General features: G+C 41.1%; 1 protein-coding gene across 1 annotated transcript; it reads right to left on the bottom strand.

The window, feature by feature from the left end:
* Positions 1-10,155: 10,155 nt before the first annotated feature.
* FAM241A (family with sequence similarity 241 member A) lies at positions 10,156-24,360 on the bottom strand. Its single transcript, XM_042811880.1, has 3 exons — positions 24,347-24,360; positions 21,806-21,899; positions 10,156-14,772 (listed from the first exon to the last, which is right to left on the bottom strand). The coding sequence occupies exons 1-3, from the start codon at positions 24,358-24,360 to the stop codon at positions 14,527-14,529; spliced, it is 354 nt and encodes a 117-aa protein (XP_042667814.1). The 3' UTR covers positions 10,156-14,526.
* Between the last annotated feature and the right edge of the window lie 325 nt (positions 24,361-24,685).

The raw sequence follows: 24,685 nt of genomic DNA, 5'->3' as shown, positions 1-24,685 counted from the left end.
TGGAATGGCAGGCAAGTAGCGGATGGTCTGGGTATAAATGAATGTAGAAGAATGCTAAACACCACTTTTGACAGTACAGGATTTCAGGCTTCACATATTAGACTCTCAAATAGTTATTCATTCTGCTAAATTCCCTGAGGTAAAAATAGGAAGTGTAGCGTCACTTAAAATTCATCACCTCCCTAATTAAGAGTAAGACAACATCCTCTGAGCACAACTGATGTCTTTCTGAACCTGCCATTAGAGCTGGAATGTGTAAAAATGAGGGCTGCCATTTCCTTTCAAATGTGAGGGAATGATCCCAAGGTAGTTTTTCTGCTAATGCTATTGATGACAACTCATTTGCAGGTCACGCAACACACTGGCAACTGCTCCTCTTCCACCTCAGTGCTTACAGTTGGAGTCTTACAGCAGTCAAGCTTTCAAAATTACTTCCTTGCTAAGAGTGTTGCATCTTTAAGGAGCAAGCAAGCAGTGCGTAGGTCTGTATTCTTTCAGGGTCACTGTCTTGTAAAATAAGCTCTCTGAAGACACAGAGAAGAGACCAAAGCAGCCTATATTGGACAGGGACACCCAACAGTTTATGCAGTGGTAGTTTTGTAGTCTCCTACACTACATTTTAAAACATCCTTAGGGGCCGATGGAGCAAAACAAGAACTACATTTGAGGTCAGGTTTACCTTTCAGTTGCATCCAGATAGTGCAATAGGATCTGGTTCAGCAGAGGAGCTCCTGCACACTAAGATAATGAAAGAGAACTATGATGAAAGAGTTTATCTGCTTTTTGCCATGTTGGTTTTAAAAAACACCATTCGGGTGGTAATAAAACATACATGCATTTGTTTATAATATGTGTTTTACACTGATACCTTCATACGTACTTATTATTTCAAATTGTATACATTTAGCTTTCTCCCATAATGAGGTACCATGGAACAGGCATTGTATGCTTCCTGAAAGATGTGACTGATTTTTTTTTCTATGTTCTTCTCTGTCTTGCAGTAGGTACTTGAGTGTTTCTGGGGGCTTGGTGGTAGCCCAGCAGCTGCAGGCATAGCTTCCTGCTTAAAGCAGATCTTGTGAGTGGAGGCAACACTAGGCTTCTGCTGATCTCTTTGCACCATGCATTTTTGTTGCCCTTCTACAGAAGATAAGCAATGCATAGGATCCAGAAAGAGAAAAGGAGTATTCTTCAAATATTCAAATATATGTGGGCTGCAGACTTACATCATTTATATTCCAGCAACAAAAGAGCTGAGAATTTTCTCTGTCTTCCTGAGTCTGCTATGAATCAGTGCAGCCAATGACAGAGTGACTAGCTATCCAAGAGCATCCTGGGGCTCTGTTTCAGTTTTGTTTATTTTGGCAGAAGAATTTTGAAGGAAATTAATTTGTTAATTTTAAAACCATAGACAGAATATGGAGTGCACAAGCACAAATATTTATTTTCTGTGCTTCTGATAATGTTTCCAGGATGGCTCATGCAGACAGGAAAGAGAAAAAATCAGGTTGCAGTATTCTGCTGCCAGCTCCAAAATAGCCAGGCAGGTTAAACTGTTAACAAGAGTCATCATTAGGTTGAAGAGGTTAGCTGGACAACTTAGTGAAATGCAGTAATTCAAGGACTCTCGTCCACATCTAGGAACCTTTACGAGGTTTTGGAGATGTGTGGGGGAATTCTTCTGTGTATCTGTGTATTCTGTGCATCAGACTGAAATGGTTGTGGGGCCCTTTGCTTTTTCTTTTTCTCCTTCACCTGCGGGTTGGATGAGAATTATAAAGATTGGTGGTTAAGCACTAATGGTAGAAGGTCACTGACATAAGTGCTCTATCATAAAAATGCTGCAGCTTTAAACAATAGATTGCCTCCCTCCCAGAAGCACTGATTTATCATGGGACAGATCACCTAGCAACAAAGTCCCCACGGGAAAGGGTCTATGTCTAGTGCATTTCAGGGAAAAAAACACCCTTATGAAAATGAGGCTAGGACAGATATCTTGTTCTTTAGGATTTTTATGAGGAACTTTTCATGAGCTAAAGATTTTCCAGTGGGGCAAGAAATACTTTTTATAACGCTATTTCCAGTCAGTAAATAGCAAACACTGAGAAAATAAGTATTTTGTTAGAAAGGTGCCATTTTTTCAGAGTGAAAAAGTGTTATTGATACATATGTGCCGACCTACATAGGCAAAGCGAGATTATGTGTCTCATTTAAAAACAATAAAAATGCAAATCAGAGAATGTGTTTGATTCTGTCGTATCTGATTCATTTTTAAGACCAAAAGAAATCCTTCCAGCCGTACTCAGTAGGTTGTCTCGCATGTATCATTCATTTAGAGGGAGTGGTAATGGCAGATGTGATCAGATTCACTCAGATGGTGTCACTCATATAGTGTTTATTTGACCAGACGGTTGATTTAGGTGAGGACCTCATGCTCCTGGAAAGCTATCTACATCATTTTCATCACAGCACATGGGCTTCCCTGGAAAGATAACACAGAACAGCTCACAGCGCTGCAGCCACAGTTATGATGACTTTTTAACAAAACACTAAACTATGGCTAACGAACCCCTTTTGCATTTCACCAGGCAGATAAGATTACCAGGTTCTTCAGTCAAATGTGGCAGACTTCTTTCTACTTTCTGTCATATCACACCCCCTGGCATAATTTCTTCATTTTTTTCAGTCAAACCTCACTAGCCGATCTTTGAGTGTTTATAGCTTTGCCTAATAGTTGATCTTGAAATTCAAACCCATTTTTGGAGCAAGAGCTATATCTCCAAATGAGGCTCCCATGCACAAGATAATGGTTTTTCCATTAGTGCACCTAAATACCTAAAAACCATTTCTGGGTGCTCCCATTGCTGAGAGATGTGAAACAGCCAATGCACAGGACTTTGTCTGCTGTTGGTTACTCACATTCTCCTTCCTGCAGGGCTCCTGACATCCTACATCTGGCCAGACAGGCAGAGTTCAGGCTGTGCATGCCCAGCAGGCTCAACAGCTGAGCAGGTGCTTGCTAATGGGGCTGGTAGGGCAATATTCAGACCAGTAGGAACATTTATTCTTTTTATCGTAGATAAGAGCAGAAATTTTTAACTGGCCTGAGCTCAGACAGATTTCACAGATTCTGAATCAATCTCCAGAAGTGTGGATCTCCAGCAAAAGTAAAGACTCCATGTTTTCTTAATTCTCTACTTTTTTCTCACTGGATGATGTTGAATAATGCCACCTGAGGCAGCCACTTTGCAGATTACACATTTACTGACTAGGAGACGTGTTTTGAGATCGCAAAGTCCAATTGCAGAAGCCTACCATAAGCCCTGAGGTGATAACAGCTGTGATTTTCCCAGTGACATGGATTAGATGTGATTTGGTAACTGGAGCTGAAAACCATTCCCTCATACCATGGCTTCTGTGAAAAGCTGTTTCTGCCCAGGCATCTGCGGGCTGCTCAACTGCACGTGGAAGGGGAGGATGGTGCTGAAATTGTTGAGCAATTTCTGTTAGCTGAAAAGGGAAGTGCTGCTTGCATCATTGACCATGAGATTATCAGCTTTTATGGTCACAAGTAATTGAATGGCCAACCTAGGATGCTGGGGGCAGATTGCTACAATATACAGTTTATTGAGCAAAACAGAAGCAAGCAAGCAGAATTTAGCAATAGCTTGACTTAAGAGCCTAATTGTTTAACTCTTTTATTTCTTCCGCTCTAATGATGCTTACACAGGTCATAATGGTTTGGTCATTCAGTAGGAAACGATATCACTCATTCTTTTCCTTCCTCCAAGCCAGAAAAATCAGATGTTTGGAAACAGAGAACAGCGTTAAGCAAATTATAAACTGTGTTATCATGAAAATATATCTTTTAGTAAAATGAACCAAAGTCAGAGCAGAGATGAAGTTAGATAGGCTCCTTGCGTGACACACAGTACTGCAAAGTGCTGACAACCAGGACAGGGGAAACAAGCAAAACCACAATCTTTGAGGACCACTTCATGTACCCACTGTGCACTGATCTCTCTGGCAGAGCACATGATAAACTTAGCTCAGCTTTTCATTGTAGCTGGACCAGGAAACTGCATTAAACCTTTCTGCCATCTTGCAGGCAGTCATCCCATCTTTTTTAGAAACAATCAGGCTTTATGCTAAAGCTATATACAGTGTTTGTTGTCCCTAATGGTACTAGATCAGGATCTTGCTCGAACAAGTGAAGTCCTTTACTAATATCCAGACTAACGCTGCCGTCAGACGGTTTTTACCTAGTAACTCTTGTGCCCATCTGACCTTGAGAAACAAGCCAGCTTCCGTAACATTTTAATTCCTGTGAACTCTATTCTGTACCAGATCGAGTCTGTTATTCTTAATTTTAAAATAAGACTAAAAAAATTAAGCACGATAAGTTGTTACATAGCAAGAATATTTGGCAAAAGTATGCTGGGGTTGTGTTTTCTGATGGTTGTATCTTATTCCTGGCTCCTATGTATCCTGCGTTCAGCTCAAACTTTGGCTGTCCTTTGTCATTCTCAGCAGATGAGCTCTTAGCATGTTTTCTTAACTATGTGTTCTTGCACATCACACTATGAAACTAATCCCCCCTCCCTTTTTCATAACCCAGGCTTTAACTCCAATGTGCTCTTGGCATAATCTTCTAATAGTCCTTCCTATTGCTCCTGAAAGTTTGTCATATGCCTAGTATTTATGCTACCATCGCTACTGCAAATATAAACAAGACAGGGGTACAAAACCTCCCCTGAGAAATTTTTTCTATAAGAATTCTTGGCCCTATAGATTTTCTTTGTTTCCCTTGTCTCAGTTTGAGTTACTACCTTCATCTTCCCAAATCGTATTAACGCTGATTTACAAGTAGGCTGGATCATTTATCCCAGCTATGAAAGCAGTTATCAAAAATTACATGGCTCTAAGAAATAAATTCCCACCATATCTTACCTAGTTTAGTTACTTTCCTGTTATGGCAATAATGCATAGAGCACATGCATGGGAAATTTCAGGTAAGCAATTTTTAGGGAAGCACAGCAACTTCCTGCTAGCACCAAGAAGTGCAGGCTTCAGGCGATCATTTCAACAATTTCACACTTCGAAAGGCAAAATAGGAAATTCAAGCAATAGATACAAATGTTCTAAGCTTCCCAAAAGCCAAACTCAGGAAAATGTTTGAAGTTTTGTTTTTTTTTTTTTTTTTACTTTTTTTTTTCTTCTGAAAGTAGAGAACACACATGAAAGTATCAAAGCTTCATTATGATAGCATCAGGCTTGAATAAGCTGAGCTTGCTGAAGATAAGCTCAAAAGCAAGCCATGAGGCACATACATAATTTAAACACCTTTTCTAGCACTCAGCATCCAGCACAAGCTCATGCTACTGCACAGCGTGTTTCCTGCTCTGCACTCACAACAAACAAGCAGGGAGCCCCTCTGAGGTACAGAGATGGTTTTTCTGAGGCCAAGCTGGAACATGCTTTAATGTATCAAGAGTTGTATTCTGAAAAGCTCTGAAGTTCTTCTTTTGGGGAAGAAAGTAGTGACTGGTGTGATGCTGAGGGGCACTATAAATTACTCACCTATGTCATAGGACAAATCAGCAGATTTGCTCACACACACAAGTTGTACGTTGCTGAGAAAAGCTGGAGATTCTGAGGGACTGTACACGACTCCACTTAGACACAAACCAAATAAGAGCCGAACACAGTTACACAGTGGATGGCTTTCAGGCCATCAGAACTCAGTAGTTGTTCCCATCCTCAGTCAGCTACAGCTGACTTTGTTCTCAGCTGGCAAAGAGCACACTTAAATGAGCTGCACCTATTGGCTTTCTGGTGTCATTGTCTGAACATCCCATCCTGTGATCCTTCACAACATTCAATAATTAATTCACATCTTCACTTGAGTTTTGTTTTGTATTTGCAGTAACACTTGCCCAGAACAGCGCTATATGACCGATAAAGAAAGAAGTACTTGGCACCATGCTGATGGCTGAGCTGGGGACCAGCAGGGAAAGGCCATGCATGGGTCAAGGAAGGGGGAGTCTGCTTCTCAGATAGGTGACATGAAGGACCTATGTTTCAGGAAATAAGAGCCCACATAAACTAAGCGCATGCAGCATCTCTTAAAAATCCTTTGTGAGGAGATTTCAAAACTGGCTATTACAGTACCAATCTCCTAAATGACACAATAATTTCTATTCATCTGTGCATTACTACTAGCAGAATAGGAAGACAGCATATTCAAGATATATATATATATATTTTTTTTTTGCTTTTGACTGCTGTTGTCCAGACAGGATGGTAACAGATATTCTACATCTGTGAAATGCAATGCTAGAATGGTTTTGCAAATTCTTGCCGTTAATAAAATCATTGAAGCAGGAAGGCACGAACAAAGATAATAATCATAATGTGTGGCACTGTTAACTATTCCGTTTTTGCACTGCAGTGCTTCAGTGCTTTTTACAGTAATAATGGCATAGACTCTGTGCCTGCCTCCAACTTTGGTACATCAAGCTCCATTTCTTCTCCTCTAGAGAAAATGATTTCAGCATGAAAGCTACTTGGTTCCGAAACACACAAAAGACACCCACACACATTCAGCTGGCATCATGTGCTAGCTGCTGAAACTGAGCCCTAGCACAGCTCTTCAAGCACATGTGAGGCATATGGAAACCCCAGGACGTCGGGGAGGTAGAACAGGGAGTGTTATTTAAGGGCTCCTTGTGTTTTCCTTTTACAAAATCATAGCAAAATGCTATTTATTTGAGAGAGAAACTATATTCCTTATGAAAGAAACTGGCAGGAGAACGAAGAAGCTTATGCTTAGTTTGTTTTTTAAGTTTAGCCTGTTGTATTTTAATCCATGCACCTATGCACTTGGCAGAGGATTCCTTAACCAGAAACTCACTTATAAATACCATGAATCAAAAGAAGTCAAAAGAATCAACATATATAATGATACAGAAGCAGAGAGGTTCTGAGTTAAATGGTTTCTGAGTTCCTCCAGGACGTGAAGCGCTTTGAAAGGAGAAAGTGTTTCCACTGTAGTGGTAGTGACTGCCTTCTATCTGGGAACAGCCACAAGTTTTTTCCTTTACTGCCTGTATTACACAGGGATTTGAAGGGGTAAAGTTAAAGGTATCTTCAGAAAAGACGGGAGAAGGGTGGCATCAAAAAAGATCTGTGCTACCAATCTGAAACAAGTGAAAAACAGAGCATTAATGATGGAGCAGTTACCCAGGAAGACCTGAGTTCCTTTTGCAATATCTTTATTTTGCTGCACTTTCTTGCAAAACACGACTAGGGCTCAGTCTCCTGGGAAACTACAGCATGACCATCACTGCAAAAATACATGCTATCAGTTTAAAGACTTCACTGTACTGTAAGACCTACCCACTTCTAAGCACAGAAATCCCCCAGCTGATAAAGCCCAGATAACAAGGCAGGCAGGGCTCAGCAACAACAAAACCCACACTGGGTGCAGTATCCAAATTGTCTTAATGGTGCTGTCTCCACTGAGTTATCTGCATAGCATGGAATGGACTCCTCCCGAAACATTGTACAAGAGAAAGCTAGGTCCAAAGATTGCACAGTAATGCATTAGAACATACCAAAAGCACAGACATTGAAGGAAAGCTAAAAATGAGGTTGTTAGCAGTAATTTGTATTTATCAAAGACCTTGGGATAAGAACTTGTTAATTGAGAATAGTTAGTTCCATTGCTTACAGAGCTCAGTCAAATACTTCATCTCTAGTCACAGATGGAATGAGGAAACTATGAATCAAAATGAAAAAATTAATAGTCAAACACTTGCATGCATTTGGTACTCTTATCTGACTGAGCATCTGACTGAAATGGACAATAGCCTCCAGACTGCTTACTCTTTTTCCTCTGCAACAAGATTCACAGAGAGACTTACTGAAGTAAGCTTAAAGGCACAGAAATATTTGGTCTCAGAAAAACTGCATCATCATGTTTTTCCTAATCTTATTAGGTTGAGGACACAAACACCAAATACTGGAATATATTTTACTTCAACAAGAAGCACAGGACAGTTACCTGGTGCTCAGCTGTCTGAAGATGGGCAGAGCTGGACTGAAATGCTGGAGGAAATAAGGTGCGTGGCTGATGTCAGCTCTTGCTGGTAGGTGCGCCCTGACAAGGTGAATGTATACAGAAAGTGACAGCCAAGGAAGTTCTGCAGACCTGCTCTAAGGCTTTGTGACACTGACCAGGTAGCGTTAAAGATGTCTGTCTCTTCCCATAACCTCCATTCTGCTCGTACTGCCTGGCTTCACCCCTCTGGTAACAGCTAGTGTGGGAGGAATGGCTTTTAAAACAGCTTTGAGAAAGAATATGAATGAATGAATGATTCAAAAGGATAACCAAGTACAATTTTTGAAATAAGTCATTTACAAGCCAAAGCACTCAAGAACTCGAATTTCTTTTAAGTCAAGGAGAGACTTCTCAGCGTCTATCACTTTATAAAACAAGATTTTGGTTGCCAAAGATTTTTCTTTACCGAATAATTCATTTCCTTGTCACAGACTCGCTGTACCTGGGATGCAGTCCTGATATCACATCAGAAAGAAGATAATTGGTGAATTAAGACAGAAAAATGGTTCATTTCCACCACCTGTTCTTGGCAGCATGCAAACCCATGTCTCTTGTACCTTCATAATCCACAGGTATTTCTTTCACAAGGAAGCCGCCAACAGTTTGCCAGTGACTAATTTAGCACCCTCCTCACATACATTAAACCCTCATCCAAATGAGGACAAGAAGATGACCCCATTTCCTCTGCAAGGCTTTAAAATGCAATAGATAGCAAATACAAAATATGCCAAGACAGACACAGGCAGATACCAAAAGAAGGAAAAGTCGCCTCACGCAATGTTCATTCCAGATGTAAGGTGATGTGTCAAGACAAGCTGAGAAACTATTTGGCTTAATTAATTTACTTTTAATAAACACAAAACTGGACACTTATGCCCTCAGAGTTCTGTTTCAAGTATCAGCTGATGGTAATCACCATCTGAAGAGAGGTAAGCACAGGTTAAAAAAGAAGAAACAAACAAAAAAACCCAACACATCAAATATCTGGCACATGTGTATTTTTAAAAATCTCTCTAATTTCCTCCCCTCTGGCATTAAGCAGATGCCCAGTAAAGCAAGATATCCAGCTGAAAATGAAATGACTGTCTGGGTGACTTTTAAGGAGACCAAGTGATTGGATAAAGCCCAAACCCTTAGCACAAAGCTGTTCTTGTGAATGGCCCTACTGCAGAGTGAAGTAAGAAAAGTAAGAAGAGGATGAAGGTGTCAGTTCTGGAAAGGTGGAAAGGCCAAGAAATAGCTCCCGAAGACTAGACTAAGGCACAGGAGGAAAAGAATCAAACAGAACACTGAATTCCCCTTTCTGCCACTTCTACAGAAGCAGACAGCAAGTCCAGCAGCTAGAGCCAAAGACAGGCGTTCTTGAAGTTGCAGACATCCAGTAAAAGGGCTGGCTAAGAAACTTTACTGGAAATCAAAACCTGAAGTCCTGAATTTATTCAAGTATTGAGTTTTGTTTAGTTTGTGTACAACCACTTCTTTCCTTTTAGAAAACCCACAGTACTTAATTTGTTGGGCATCTTGAGCAACACGTACACACGCACCTCATGGTTCTGGCAGAACAAACATTCTGCTGAGCTGCAGGAAAAATATAAACAAGCAGAATTGGATTTATTTGGGGATGTTTTGGCCCACAAGGTGTTCTGTAAATACTTAGAAGACAAATGAAAAGTCCCAAACCTCGTTGTGGCACAGCAACCATCACTGTTTTTCACACTGCTGACCACATCTGGTTCCTCCAGAGGCTGCTCTGGGTGCAAAACAGAGATAAGGCAGTGAAGGGATAACTACTCACAGCACAGTGTTGCCATTATTTGTTAACAGGTGCTTCCCCTCCTTCCCCAGTTGGGCGCGACTTTCTATACACTCAGCCACTAGGGATGTGAAACAGTTTATTCAGCTCTGGAACTGCAGTTGTTTCTCCAACAGCTGATTTCAGGGGGAATTTGAATGCTGTCGCATTTCATCTGCGCCCACCTATGAAATCTGAGAAGCGAGAGCCCTGAACAAAGCACCACAAAGAATTCAGTTCTCTGATGACAATACTTTTTATTACAAAGAATAACAAAGTGCTTTCCACAGGATTCACTTAATACAGAGTTGTTAAGAAACGTGATTTTAGCTTTTTAAAACAGACAGTTTCAATGCAATGATTTTTCAGTGCAAACAGGGTTCTCCAACATCTCCATTGTGTAGCACTTCTCTGTACACAGTAGTTCAGCCATTCAGGCATCAAGTGTGAAACAGTACCAGTGAGTCCATCTTTTAAAAAACAGAGGTTATGTAAAAGCTTTTGAGATGTCACACTGACCAACAGGAATTACATCGGGTTGTTTATTGCAGTCTGAGGGGACATCTTTCCTTCATACAGTCCTACACACAGATGCATCAAGGTGCTTTCAGTTCTAATAATCATATATACCAATATAAACAACACTATCCATTTTAACTATATAGGCAAAAGCAAAATTGTCTTTTTTTTTTCTTTTCTTTTTTTTTTTTTCTTCTCCTTTTCTTGAATGAAATTAACCTTTTGCTTTCTAATTAGAGATACACTGGGAATGCCTGGCATTCCTCATGCCGTGGAACTAAATTTGGATGGAAGGAAGAACACAGTGCAAGGACTGCTTACCTATTTCCCCCTCTTCTTGGCACAATTAACAGTTAGATTTATTTTAACACTTTAAATACAGACATACAACCTTTTCGCTTGCCTGGACCGCACTGAGGTGAAGAAGAGTTATCTTGGCCGCGTATAAAATACATAACATAGTTAATATTTGTAACTAAACTTAAAAATATTTTATGACAACATAAAAAAAGAGGGCAAAAATCATACAAAATCATAAAGTGAGGGGGATATTTGACCCTGTTTTTGTGAAACGAATGCATCAGGCTTGATGGCAGTGGCTGCAATTCTTGGTGAGCTCTCAGGGTGTTTGTCATGGATTTCTGATGAAATTTTCTCATGCTTCATTTTTGAGAAGTTATTCACAAATATCCAAACTGCCAAACGTGATGACACAAGAAAGGTTTGATTGGGAAGTGAGTGGTATTTTTCTCAAACTTATGTAAGTCTGGCAAAGAGACACAATCAGATTTTTCAGTTGAGTCTCTGATTGCAACGCTATACCTCAGATTTCTTTATCACAGTGGAAAGCGCAGCCAGGCTTTTTTCACTGTTCACAGGACTATGTTTAGCCAGTGTATCCCAACTCATAAACTTATTTGCCATCACCTGAGTGGCACCGCTCTGTGCCCTCCACCTGCCTGGTTTCAGCCTAGACAGTGCCGATCACACAGCAACGCTTGGCTGTTGCTGAGCGATGGGTGTGTGCCGGGCTGCTCAGCAGGGCAGAGCCACCACCACGATGGTGGGGCAGAGGCAGGCACAGAATGGGCTGGGCTTGGCCGTGTGCTGGCCACGTGTTTGACATGTCTGCACTGCTTCATTGTGTCCATTTTCCATTCTCTGGATCTGACTATATCTCAGTCCTTATGTCCTCTTTCCTTTCCTGCAAACAGCATGGAGATTATTTAGCAATCATAAAACAAACAAATAAACAAACAAAAACCAAATGATCAACTATGCAAATTCTTATTTACAATGGAATGTATTAAACCACAAGAGTGAAAGTGAGGGGGTATTTTCCAGACAGGACTGTTTTTCCCCTCTTTGCTTTCAGTCAACGCCATTAAGAAAGATATTCTTTTGGGTTTTAAAATATTTTAAAACTTCTGTGAAGGACAAGATGTAAATAGTCATCTTTAAGAGAAACAATATCAAACATTCACCATACACAACCTTAGTCCAGAAATCACTTATCCATACATCACAAGTATAGAGACATGAACTTCAAAAGAAAAACTTAAATGACTTCATGAAGGAAAGAGTCATAGTTGTACACATAATAAAAGGTTACATGCGTATAAACAGCTTCCTTAGCTTGTCAGTCACACCCTCAATTCGTTGTTCCCAGCTCCCTACACACAGACCAAAATCACCATGTCAAGAAAACACTACATGCTGTGTCACAATACAGTCTTCACACAAGTAGTACTGCAGTGAGGATATCATACTGACACCTTTCTTCACAAGACAAAAGGAACTGGATGAGTTTCTCTGAACAATAATTTGATCGTGGGAAGAAGGGAAGGATCTTTTTTTTAAATGACAAGATGCTTCTGTAATACAGCCCTTATCGAAGAAAAGGATACACTCAAACCCACCACTATAGCTATATAAATGCGCAACAATATAAACAGGTGTTCTGCTTTCCAAGGGAGCGAAACAAAAGACAAAGTTTACTGTAGGCACTTGAGTAAAGAACTTCCTGCCACCAGCATGTGCTTACTGTTTGCTTTTGGAGTTCCAGCTGTGAGCAACAAAGCCTTGTATGTAGGAACACCTCCTGTTGCCAAAACACTTCCCTGCCACCAGTTTGACTATTCAACCAGCTGCCAGTCAATGCCGGTTCCCATTCAGACACACCCTGGGCCTCTGTCTCACGCACGCTGTCCTACTAGTTCACCAGAGCCTCCCACATCCACTCACAGCCACGGTCATCAGAACATCTGGACAGGGGCTCCTCACAATGGAACTACTTGTTAAAAAAGTTGAGGCTTTTCTGGCACAGTGGCAGGGGATGGGCCACAGTATGCATGTGGCCCACAGGTTAGAAGTGCCTGAGCTAAGCCTTTGTGTTCACTGTGCTAAAGAGACATCAGTTCTCCAATAGAAAAGTCTGCAAAGATTGGGGTCAAGGGCTGTGGAAATATAGCCCAGCAAGCAACATGATCCATTGCGTTGGCATAAAATCTGTTCTGCAAATCCAGTTGTGACAAAGGAACCACAAAAGGACCACACTTAACTTCAAAGGTCTTTGGATAAGACTCAGCATTTTCAACTACAAGCTATCTGTTGTTGATCGCTGCTAATATAAAAAGGTTTAGAAAAAAAATCATTGCAAAAGCTTAAGTAGTTATTTTGTAAATAAATGTAAATTTTACATTTTATTTTACATCTGTAAGTAAATGTAGAATTTCATTCTGACAGAGATGAAGTCAAATTTGCTGTCAAATTTGTTACTAAAAGTAATATACAGCAAATAATAGATTTGTAGCCTATTTAGTAAAGATTCTGTGTCATTTTACTGTTTTCCTTTAAATGTGCACATCCAACTCTGAAATATTCAGTACATCCTTGGTGTGGCTCCTAGGGAGCTAGAGAGAATCTTGCACCTATTCTTCAATCCTGTTCTCAAGTTTGCATTGCCCATGCCACCCAATTACAGATAGGCATTTTGCTGCCTATTTTGGAAATAAGTCAATTAAAGCTACTAAGTAAAATGGCCACTTGATTTCACTACGTTCTTGTCTTGCAGGAGGAAACAAGACTGATTTGCTTGTGTATGCAAGTTCCTAGCTTGTGTTTGGCCTACAGTGCAGCTGATGAGGGAGGCATTTACAGCTCCTGTCTATTATCTCTCTGGTTGTCCACGCAAGACTCCAGAGGAAGCAGACATTATTCTAGCAGCACTGTCTGGAACAGCAAATTCCCAAGACTGCAGTTAGAACTACTTACAAAGTCCGTAAGTTAGCCAAATATTTATATTCAGGAGGAGGGATGTGGGAAGAGCAAGGAAAAAAATAGAGCAGCAGGAGCTAGGTACATTTCCAAAACCAAGGTAGAGCTACATTTGGGACTGTGATTCCTCCCTAGCCCTAAACAAGAGCTGAAGTCTTGCGTGAAGTCACCAGCATTAGTATACAAGCAGTTTTCTGGATTCCTTACTTCCTGGAGAAAAGCCTGCTATAAACTGTGCTAAGCAAAGATGCTTTTACATGAACAAAGCTGTCTCCACTTCAGAGCACTCATCAATGAAGGTTTCTTAGCAAACCTCTCTCATGTAAACCTAGCTTTTTGGCAATAAACTAGGAAATTATGCAGATTCAGAGAACAAACAGCAAACAGTCCCCAAGCAATGAAACAGGACACTCACATCAAGTGTCCTTTTCAAACCAGACAAGAAATTTTCATAATTAAAAACAAGAACACTGCAGGAACTGGGAGGGTAGGAGAAATAAAATGCCAATAGGGGGACTAAGGCCCCTGGAGTGTAGAAAAGAGTATATTACTGTTGTTGTGTGATGAGGTTTTTTTTTTTTCTTCTGTTTGTTTGTTTTTTAACGTGTGCCCTGTTAAGACACAGTAGGACTACTGACTTCGCTTAAAATTCATAATTTTAGTCCCTCTCATACCGAATCTTGAAAGTTCAGCAAAAAACAATTCAAAGCCTTGCAACTTTTGATATGCCACCCATTTACTTAATCATCCATATCCACTGAGACAGTGGATTGACAGTGTTAAAATACAGAATCCAACAATGGGCATCTATAAAATCTTACTGTTGTACATAAATAATGACAAGGCACAGAATAGCAACCAGTCCAAGAGCTTGTAAGCCGACAAACCAGAGCATAACCCAGAAGAATATGATGATTACAGGTTCGACTATCCGTTCTCCAAAGTACATCCTCGTGAAGCCTATTCTGATGAGGCTTTTGTTCAGTCCGCCAAAGAGTGTCCCCATCTTTTTATAATCATCTATTACAGGTTCTGTGGCGTGGTTTCTGTGTTCTTGCTGGACCTACAGGTAGAAGACAAAAATAAGAAATACATTGTACTATCAGTTCTTATTAGTATGATCCATGTGAACAACCTGATTAACATTTTAATTTATAAAAATAAGATATGCATGCAAAAAAGCCACTCCTTATGTCAAGAAACTGAAAACGTGATACAGCTTGTGAGGCAGGTACAACGTTAAGCATGAGACTCACTGGTCCACGCTCAGAACACTTGAAGTAACACAACAAAAGCATGCCAGCCTGTCTCCTTTCCAGGTTCCACTCTAGGGCATACAGCTCTCCCACAGAACCTGCAGAACCACAGGAACAATTGAGAACTAGTAAGCATGAACTATTAAGTACTTTGCACTACCGTACAACTGCAGGGCTACCATCATCTCTGACAGAAGGGCACTGAATTAGACATGGAAGAGGGCAAACATCCATCTTGATGTTGGCATGGAAACCAATCCAAGGCAAGCAACGCAATATGAACACAAAGTGGTGGTACAAAGACAAAGAGGGGATAGGAAGCAAGTTCTGCAGGGTTTCCAAAAAGAAAAATCACGGGGTTTACTCATACCAAGGCAGAAGAACATCTTTAGATGAAGATAACATGGTTAAGTATCACTGCAAAAAACATGCACCAAAGATATTGATTCAGCATGTATATTTTAATCAGATTAGAGCTTGAAATCCCATCTCTAGTTCCCCAATGTCCAGAGATCCATTGCACAAAACCTGATTGCCTTATGTTTGGGTACAACAAATTGGGCACATTTTCAAGATGCGGGTTTGCTAATCCTTCCATTAGGCAGCAATGAAAACACAAAGAGCAGCTACTCATCAATATTTCAGTCAGCTGATCAATAAGTCCAACAAATTGTCTGTAAACCTCATGTGCAATTAGTCAATTCCTTTCAAAAGCAAACATGCAACTTCAATTATGTCTTCAAGGATGAATGCCACACTGTGTCCCTGGTTACATGGCACAGACTCAGCAAGAAACAGAAACTCTACCCCACAGCAGCACTGAGCTCTCTGATAGGCAGCAAATAATAGATGGAGTCCCATTCCTGCAGAAAGTCACACACTGAAGACAAAAGGAAGCTAATGTTTTGTTCTAAGCTAAACTTAAAGCCACAATACGTAACCCTCTGGCTGACTGAAGCTTGGGCAAACCACCACACACAATGCTGAAAAATAAAAAACCCCAAACAAACGAAGAAAAAAATCAGCACACAGTCCCTCAGTTTTGTGTGCTTGGGCAATTTTTTATTTGCATATTCATAAAGATTTTGGTTTAAGTTTCAGCACTGAATCCCAAAACAAGAAGAGTACAAGAAGCCTAGACTGTAATGAATACTGCATTCAATTGCGGTTCTACAGAAGAGTCTAACCTGAGAACTCCAGCATTTTACTCCATGTGCTGACAGCCAGCCACCTCTTCTCTTTTCAACCTGCTTTTCAAGCACAGGTCATTTTTCTCCCCCAGTGGCTACGAAAACTCCAGCTTTCAGCATTTTGCCTTTAACTGTACTCATCATTCAAGTAACCATTAATTTCTCTTCAATTCCAGTGTCTCAAGATCAGCTTTTTCAAGAAAGGAAGAGGCAATCTCAGGCTTACAAAACAGAGTCCAGATGGCAGGATGCTTGCTGTCCTGAGAGCCAAGTGTTATTATGGGAACTCTCATTCCTCTTTCCTCAAAGATTGCGGGGTGATGGAGAAGAAACATGAAATGATTAGCCTAAGTGGTATATTGATTGCAACAATTAGGGAAAACAGAAAGGATGTGCTGGGAAGGAAAAATACATTTGCTTCCTGCATTCAGATGCCATGGGGAGCACAAACCTATGGGATGGCAGAAGGATCAGAGAGCAGCTCTCAGTGGAACCACTGCTGAGCTGCAGACCCATGACATTTGTTTGAGAAGTAGCTCAGGCTTCAAGCTAGCAGCCAGTGCAACCAGAAGCGGAAAAAAACACAGCAACAACAAATCCCATCTTTGCCTCGGGGTTATGAGCAGCACTCTTCAACATGCCAGAAGCCTTGGCACAGGGCGAGCCGAGCACAGGACTGGTGGGGACACCAGCAGGCATGCTTATATCAGCACCCTGTCACCTGGTCAGCTGCTGTACCAAGAACCACACATTCCTACACTGAGAGCATCTCTCACTTCTGCAAGGTGATCTGGGACTTCCCTGGCCTTGTCATATTGATTTGATAAGCTGACAGCAACAATTTGTGCAGAGCCTGTTAAAGCAGGTTACAGAGGCAAAGTCATTTCAGCGCTTTGGGATTTTCTATTTTTTCAGAAGATGTCAGCTCACCCTCTTTTTCTCAAACAAGGGTGGAGTCATGAATTCCTACAGCCATTGAACAAAGCTTGCTTCGAGGAAAGGAGACTGAAAAGCACATGCTTAGTTACAAAATAAGTGTGAAGTCTATTTTCCAAACGCTTTAGACATCTTACAAAAGCTTTCAGAAAGATACTGGGAATTTGCAAAGCTTCAAAGTCTTCTGCAGTTGATTCAGGCCGAGTATGCCTTGCTCCAGGCAACTCTGCCAAAACAAGGGCAACTGGAAACAGATGACGGCCTGTAAATCACAGACAGCAGTTTTCTTCCCTACTGCATAATCATTTCACAGGCTGGACAAAGCAGGTTTCTTCAGAGACGGGACTAAAGCAGAACCAGCAGGGCAAGCACCGGTAACATTACAATACCCCAGATGGATAACAAGTATTAATAACAAGTGTTAAATAAGCATTAACATGGCAGCTCAGAGTTCTCTTATTAACTTCCAATGCGATAGTAAAACTGCACAGAGCCACGCAGGCATGCCAACACCCCTCAGCACATCCTCAGAACCAAACAACTCCTCCTTTTCTTCCAAGAGCACTTTACCAAAAGCATTTTTAGAATTTGGTTGCCTTCAGCTGGTGCACAATTTCCAGCTGACTCTTAATTTCCATTGAGCTATTTTTCTGTATGGAATCAGCCTGCAACTAGAAAGACATTGCCATAACAGGAAAACATAGAAATGTGTTTTTATTTTGCACGTAGTGGGACCATCCATCCACTTAAGCAAGTTTCATTAGTGAAATTCTTTACACAAATGCACAGCCACTGTATGTAACTTCATTGCCTGTTCCTTCTTCAGTTTATATTCCTTTAGTACATTCAAATTAATAACATAATATTTACACTTTCTCCTTTTTAAACATGTGGTGCTTGGTTTCTATTTTTGAGTTTAAATTATTTACAGCTAAACGCAAGAGTTCTCACGGAGAACCAAAGGGGAAGTGCCCATGTCCTGTCACGCTCCTTGCTGCATGCACGTGGGCTGCATCCTGAGCACCCCCACCGCAGATCTCCAAGTGCTCCGTATACTGAGTTGTCTTTTCAGATGTTTGGTGCCCAAGTTTCCCTCCCTAGCTATTCAAAAAGAGATATTTCCATCTGCAAAGCCTTTGCTGATTGTGTCCCATGGTTCATTGGCAAAAAGTCAGAACTTGAAGATCCAAACTCTGAAAAAGGTTGTGACCAAAATACCCAGCTGCTAAGGCCACGTGGCTGCAGGTTAGATGCTGTAAGGAGAACCTGCCACGTCTCTCCCTGAGGCAGATGCCAGCAAATGCACATTTTTCCCCAGGTAAAAGTCTCTGAAGAGCAGACACTGAGCACAAGTTCCCACATCCCTAAAGTGCTTCTGAGAAAAACCTTCCTTGTAAGTCAATATTTCTCTAGGTAAGCTTTAAGACAACAGAAAAGGTGAAGTCAGCTCAGCTCTCTGAATCCTATCTGGCCGCAGCTTTACCAGTTATGTCTCTCATCACCACAACACACAAAATTACATGTATTCTGACCACTGCTTTTGCTTTTGGCAAAATTTAATCACATTCACTCAAATCCACAGCTACCTCAGTTTGCAAGGAGCTTGTGCTTCCCACAGGACGTGCAGAGGCTGCTCACTCCACCCTGACAGCAGCAGGTTTTTGAACTTCTCTCCATTGGGGCAAGACTGTTTTGGCAATATAGAGAAACCAGAGATCCCCATGGAAGATAACCCCTCGTCCTAAAAACCACCTTGGAAATGCTTCACATACTATTCCTTAGGAGAGAAGGACAAAAGTAGCACTGGGCTTCTCACAACTGCTTAAGGCCAATCCCTGTCTGAACCACGTAAGCGCAACACATTCAGCTCAAGGTCTGTTTTCCTCAAAATGCTGAGAGCATTCAGTTCCTACCACAGAAAATTTGCAGCCTGTATAGAACAGCTTTCTGTGACCGTGGAGGACACAGATCTGAAGGGGCACATACACTGCCAATGTGACTGCACAGTTCTGCTGTTAATCCAAGAGAGCGTTGAATTACAGAGCTAGCATTTCTCTATCATTTCTTTTCTGCAGTCAGCACCACTAACTTGCTGAAGGACAGCATGAGCTTTGCCTCTGTACAGCACCCAGACATCCTTACGCTGCTGGAATGGGCCTGGACCTTCCCTATGCATGCAGCCGGGCTGCAGCTGCAACACTCTCCCCTGCAGGTGACAGAGAAGCTGCCCACATGCAGCACACACAGCATCTCACGTACTCTGGACACAGTGGACTCACTGCCCACCCTCAGTTCATATCAGATCTAAACCAGCACCACTCTGTGTGCTCCTCAGGCTCCCACCTGCTGGATCAATTGGGTCCCTCCAGGCTTATCCCTGGGGGGACAAAAGTGATCTGACAGCAGTGACTCATGCTGGTGCCTCCTGCCAGTCTCCTTGAGGCCAGCTTCATCACCTGCCTCTGCCACCAGGCTAATGTGATAAGTGAGATGCTATGGGGCCACCTGGAAAAAGACAGGAGTGAGCTAGATGGAGAGCCAGAACCTGAATGGCTCCGAAGCGGCTGTAATATTTCTCACCCTTACAACTTCAGTACTGCCCTGTGACAAGAGCAACTATTCGAGTTACATTCTGTCTTCCTAGTATTTCACCTGCTGAAGCAGCAGCACAGCCCACATTTTTCATAAAGACCTTGAGATAGTTTGTTTAGTGTGGTGCACGTATATGTATGTGTGTGTGCAATAAAATCCTAAGTAATTGACTTAAATAATTGGACAAAGCTCAGCAGCACTTGTTCTGTAGCAGGATAGAGTGGGCAAACATAAATAATCTGTTTCACCTAAAGAATTTTTTTTCTTTAATTCAATTACTCTGAGGATACAACTTCATTCAAAACAAACCAGCCAACATCCCTCATCCTACTTCTCATTTTTTTTTTTTTTTAAATAAACGCGAGAAATCCTAATACTCTTTTGCTCTTTGCAACAACACCAGGCTGAGCACAAATCTACCAGCTCCTCTATGCTGCTTCAAAGAGTGTTGAGCAAACGTGATCTCCAACAATGAAAGATAAAGAAGTCTGATGGACTGGGAAAGTAACCGCTCTCCATGTGCTGTGGGTGATTTCACGCCCACCAGAAGCTGGTGATTTTACAGTTAGGAAAAACCCTGCTGGGCTGGTGGGGAAGAAGGAGAGGAGACAGAAAAAGGACTCCATAAAGTCTACCTCAACCACAGAAGCAGCAGTGTCTCCAAATTATTTCTAACATGCTTCAAGTGGCAGTTGGTGACATCTGCTGCTATAAAAAAAAAAGGAGACTGCATGTTTAAGGTATATATATATATATATTTTTGTTGAATCTCTTCTTGAGTTTAATAACAAATGTGATTAACAACTTTAAAATGAAACATTAAAACACTTGTAACTGAGAAGCACAGTGGCATCACCTACATGCATGACGGAGATGGGTTCATGATGGATTGGACTAGATGATCTTAGAGGCCCTTTCCAACCTTAATGATTCTATGCCCGCACTTTTTTTTCTTTTAACATAATGAATTTTTTCTTCAGTATTTAAATGCTCACTATCTACTTTACTTCACTCATGGTTATTTTTACTCCAAGGGAAAGGTGGCGTACCTGATAGCTGAAACCCACGTGTACTTCAATGTCAAAAAGCCACTAAGATGTGACTTCAGCAACATGGGTACTTAATGAAAAACATACTCCAGTATTTTTGAAAGCTAGATACTGACGTTCAGAAGGCAGCCTCACAAAGTTGTCTCTTTTAGAGGATGCAAACACTTTGAGCTCAATCAAAAGAATGAGACAAGAAAGCAGGCAGGTGACAGAAACCATGCCAAAAGAAGCCACAAGCTCCCTTCCCCTCCAAAACAAGAGACCAGCTTCTGTTTGGTACAACCACTGTGCACATCTGCACATACCAGGTAACAGAGATCAGGAGGCACAACATCCCCAATTTTCCTTGTATTCAGACAGCTGATTGTGCAGTGTATAGCCACAGACAAACTTTAATGTGCTCAAGAAAGCAAATAGGTTCACTAGAAATCTGATTTTCTTCCTCTTCTACTGTGGCAGGAAGAGAATGGTATTTGTTTGCATTACTTGCTAGCATGAAACCAAAGTCTAGCATTTGGCCCTGTAACTAAGTGGTAAAAAGATCTTGATACTCAGCCAACATGCTATTAAGAAACAAACTTATTTAAACTGCCTGCAGAACATCAACCAGATTCATTTCTGCAGGCTAACTTTAATCTGATATTTAAATATTAAAGGATTGATAGATTAGAAAAAGAGGAAAAGACAGTCATACATCACTTCCAGATGAAAAGGTGATTAAAAGTTCATTTTTTTCCTCTGGGGAGGAAAAAAAAGTAAATAGCAAAATCAAAAAGCGTGGAATAAAATGACTCTACAATACTTTACTACTACCCAAACTACTTTACAATAGCTATCAACAGAAGTGCCATTCTTAAACAAAGACTTACAATGAAAACCTGCAAAATGAAGATTGAGTTAACATTTATTTCACAGCAAGAATTTAGACATCACTGCTTATAAAACAGAACTGAGATGTTGCTATAGAAACAAGCAACAACATAAGAAAGTCAACAGCAATGTATCAGCTTTATTCAGCTTTCATGGCAACTGAAGATTAGGATCAACGGTTGCCGCAACAAACTTCTACCCACCAGGAGCAGCTGTGTGTCAAGGAGATGAAAAGGCTTTTCCAGGCAATGAACTTCTGCATGTGCAGAGCAGATAAAACTCCAAACGCAATACAGCCTTCAGCTGATAAACCATATTGCAGTCCCAGCACAGAAGGAAGTGGGAAACAAAAAATAAGCCTATGTTAAAAGATGGGGAATTAATCTGCTGCTGTTCCTGTACCTTGATCCCCACCGTGCTATAATCTTACTCAGAGATCAGACCAAAAGTCATTTCCAATCAGTCTTTTCCTTACAACCTCAACACCTAATTTCCACAGGATGTTTCCCCACTAAAAATGGTCAGCTGAAGCCAAAACAAAAGGTACAACCCCCAGTACGTTCAGCATGGTAATAACCCTCTAACATGCTGCAGAGCAGCAATGGTTAATCCTTCCTCGTAGGAAGAATAAGTTTCTGTACACTTCTGTCTTTGTGCAAGGAGGATCTTTATATTATAAAAGCAGGGCATACTATGCTATCTCGTGTATGCGCTACAGCTATGTCTGAAGGTTTTACTTATTTTAATTTCTTCTTAAAACTCTGTCAACTCACAGAAAACTCACTTTGGTGGGGGGTTGGAATGTGAGGACCCTTGCGGTCCCTTACAACCCAAGCCATTCTATGATTCTGTGATAATGCCTTTTAGAAAGTCTTTATAAGATATCAGTACACTGTTAGGAATCTTTACAGTAAAGTTAAGGTGTCAGTAGATCCAGAACAAATTTTGGATTATGCCATCCAGCCAGGTATTGTTCTTTTCAGTTCAGAAACAAATCCCAACAGCCTCCTGCAACAAGCAGGAGAAGCCTACAATTTTCAGATTAACTCAGCATAGAATAAAGTAGAAATAAGTTTCTAGCCCTAGGTGCCACAGTTTCTGTGCATACTAGTGTATTTAAAACATTCTTGGCCTCTACTGACTTATGACTAAAATTATACAGTCCCATGAACAACACAGCATTTACATGAGAGACCATGAAGCTGTTGAAAGCATCCTTTCAACAGTTTCTGCTCTTTCTTTCTATGCTGTAGAAACATCAGTGATACAGCATGTTGGAAACAAAGTTAAAAAAAAAAATAGCAGGATTTGAAAACCTTCAGCTAAGACATCTGTACTTCCTTTAAAATAATTCTCAATGGGAAACACCAAAAACCATTTAAAATGGAATCACAGAATAGCTTAGGTTGCAAGGTACTTTCTCCTAAGCCTCCAACTGGATGACCCAGTTCCAACCCCCTGCCATGTGCTGGTTGTCCCCCACCAGGTCAGGCTGCCCAGGGCCTCATCCCAACTGGTCCTGAACACCTCCAGGGATGGGGCACCCACAGCCTCTCTGAGCAGCAGTGCCAGCACCTCACCACCCCAAGTGAAAATCTTCTTCCTAACATCTAAGCTGAATCCCTTCTCTTTTAATTAAAGCCATTCTCCCTTGTCCTATCACTGTCAGACTATATAAAAAGTTGCTCCCTTTCCTTCTTGTAAGCTTCAAGTACTGAAAGGCCACTGAATAGTCCCTCTAGATCTGAATCCACCTATTACAATATAAAATGCTCCATTTATAAAATGGAGTATATTATATATAAATTTATAATTTTTATATATATTTTTATAAAATCCATTTATAAAATCCATATATAAAATGCTACTCAAAATTACAATAAAACATTCAAAAAGGTTAGAAACTCGGGTTAATAAGGTGACTTATTAGTCTAAGCTAATTTATCTACCTGTGGACAAACGTATCGCACATTAACTCCACATTTAGGCATCTTCTAGGAGGGAGTGATGGTTTTCGTTCAGCTGTCTAACAACACTTTGGATTCTGTTTATCTTCAACCAATTTGAGGTGGAAATCCTGCCTTCAGCAAAGCAACATGGAATTCTGCCATTGCCTTACACTTTGATTACAAGAGAGTAAAGCCATTACAGCCTACACAAGCAATCTACCCCCATTCCTTCTGCTCATAGAACACAATTCTCATAATTTACCTGCATAGTAAGCAGCTTTTTGGAAGCCCCTTTCACAACTGCACCTAGAAACAGTGTGAGGCTGTGCACTGCATCTCCCACAGCTTCTTCACCTTCACATGGAGACCACGAGGCCCTCTCACCTCCTCGCTGACACCGCTGTACCCTCTTAACACAGGGCTTCTGCCTCATCTTTCATTACTACACACTTGCACGTACTTCACCTGTCTACTCTTACTTTATGCTTTAACCCAATAAGGCTTATAAGATAATTATACCCGCAGCAGTAATAAAATAGAAGACCATGACCCCAGTTCTTCAGTGCTTCAAAGACTACCATACAGGTAACCCTCCTCATCTTTGCACGCAAACCCACAGAGAATATTAATCACATCACCGTCCTGTTCAGCTTCTAAATCTAATCACCGAGATAGGTAATTTTATAGCCTACTGCAATAATGAGTTCAACAGGCTGTGCTCTACATTTAGTAACACATCCTTCTGTTCTTCCAGAAATCTACCTCTCAGACTTCATTACACAGGTCCATGCTGACCTTACTGTCTCCATCTTCAATGCAGTATCAAATCCAGAGAGTTTGGCATTTCAAAAATAGACTCCCCAAAGGTTATTCTTATTTTTAAAAAGATACTAAAGGGTGCATATATTATTTATTTACATTCTAACTGTCCTGTGTTGCAAGGAGCTGCGGCCAGCTCGCTCCCATGCTGGGTATGTGACCTGCTTGCTCCATTTCCCCAGCGAAGGGCTTGGAGACAGACTCACAGCCTTATGCAGTCACCAGAGGAATCCACGAAGCCCAGTGTCTTTCAGGAGCACCACACTGCTGGCCGTGAGGTCACATAGGTGTGCTGCCATACATTCAGCTGCTGCC

The sequence above is a fragment of the Centrocercus urophasianus genome, unplaced genomic scaffold (assembly GCF_019232065.1).
Source record: "Centrocercus urophasianus isolate 14NV4802_14NV808 unplaced genomic scaffold, USGS_Curo_1.0 seq_13, whole genome shotgun sequence".
Taxonomy (NCBI): domain Eukaryota; kingdom Metazoa; phylum Chordata; class Aves; order Galliformes; family Phasianidae; genus Centrocercus; species Centrocercus urophasianus.
This window is presented reverse-complemented; position numbering and strand designations above follow the sequence as displayed.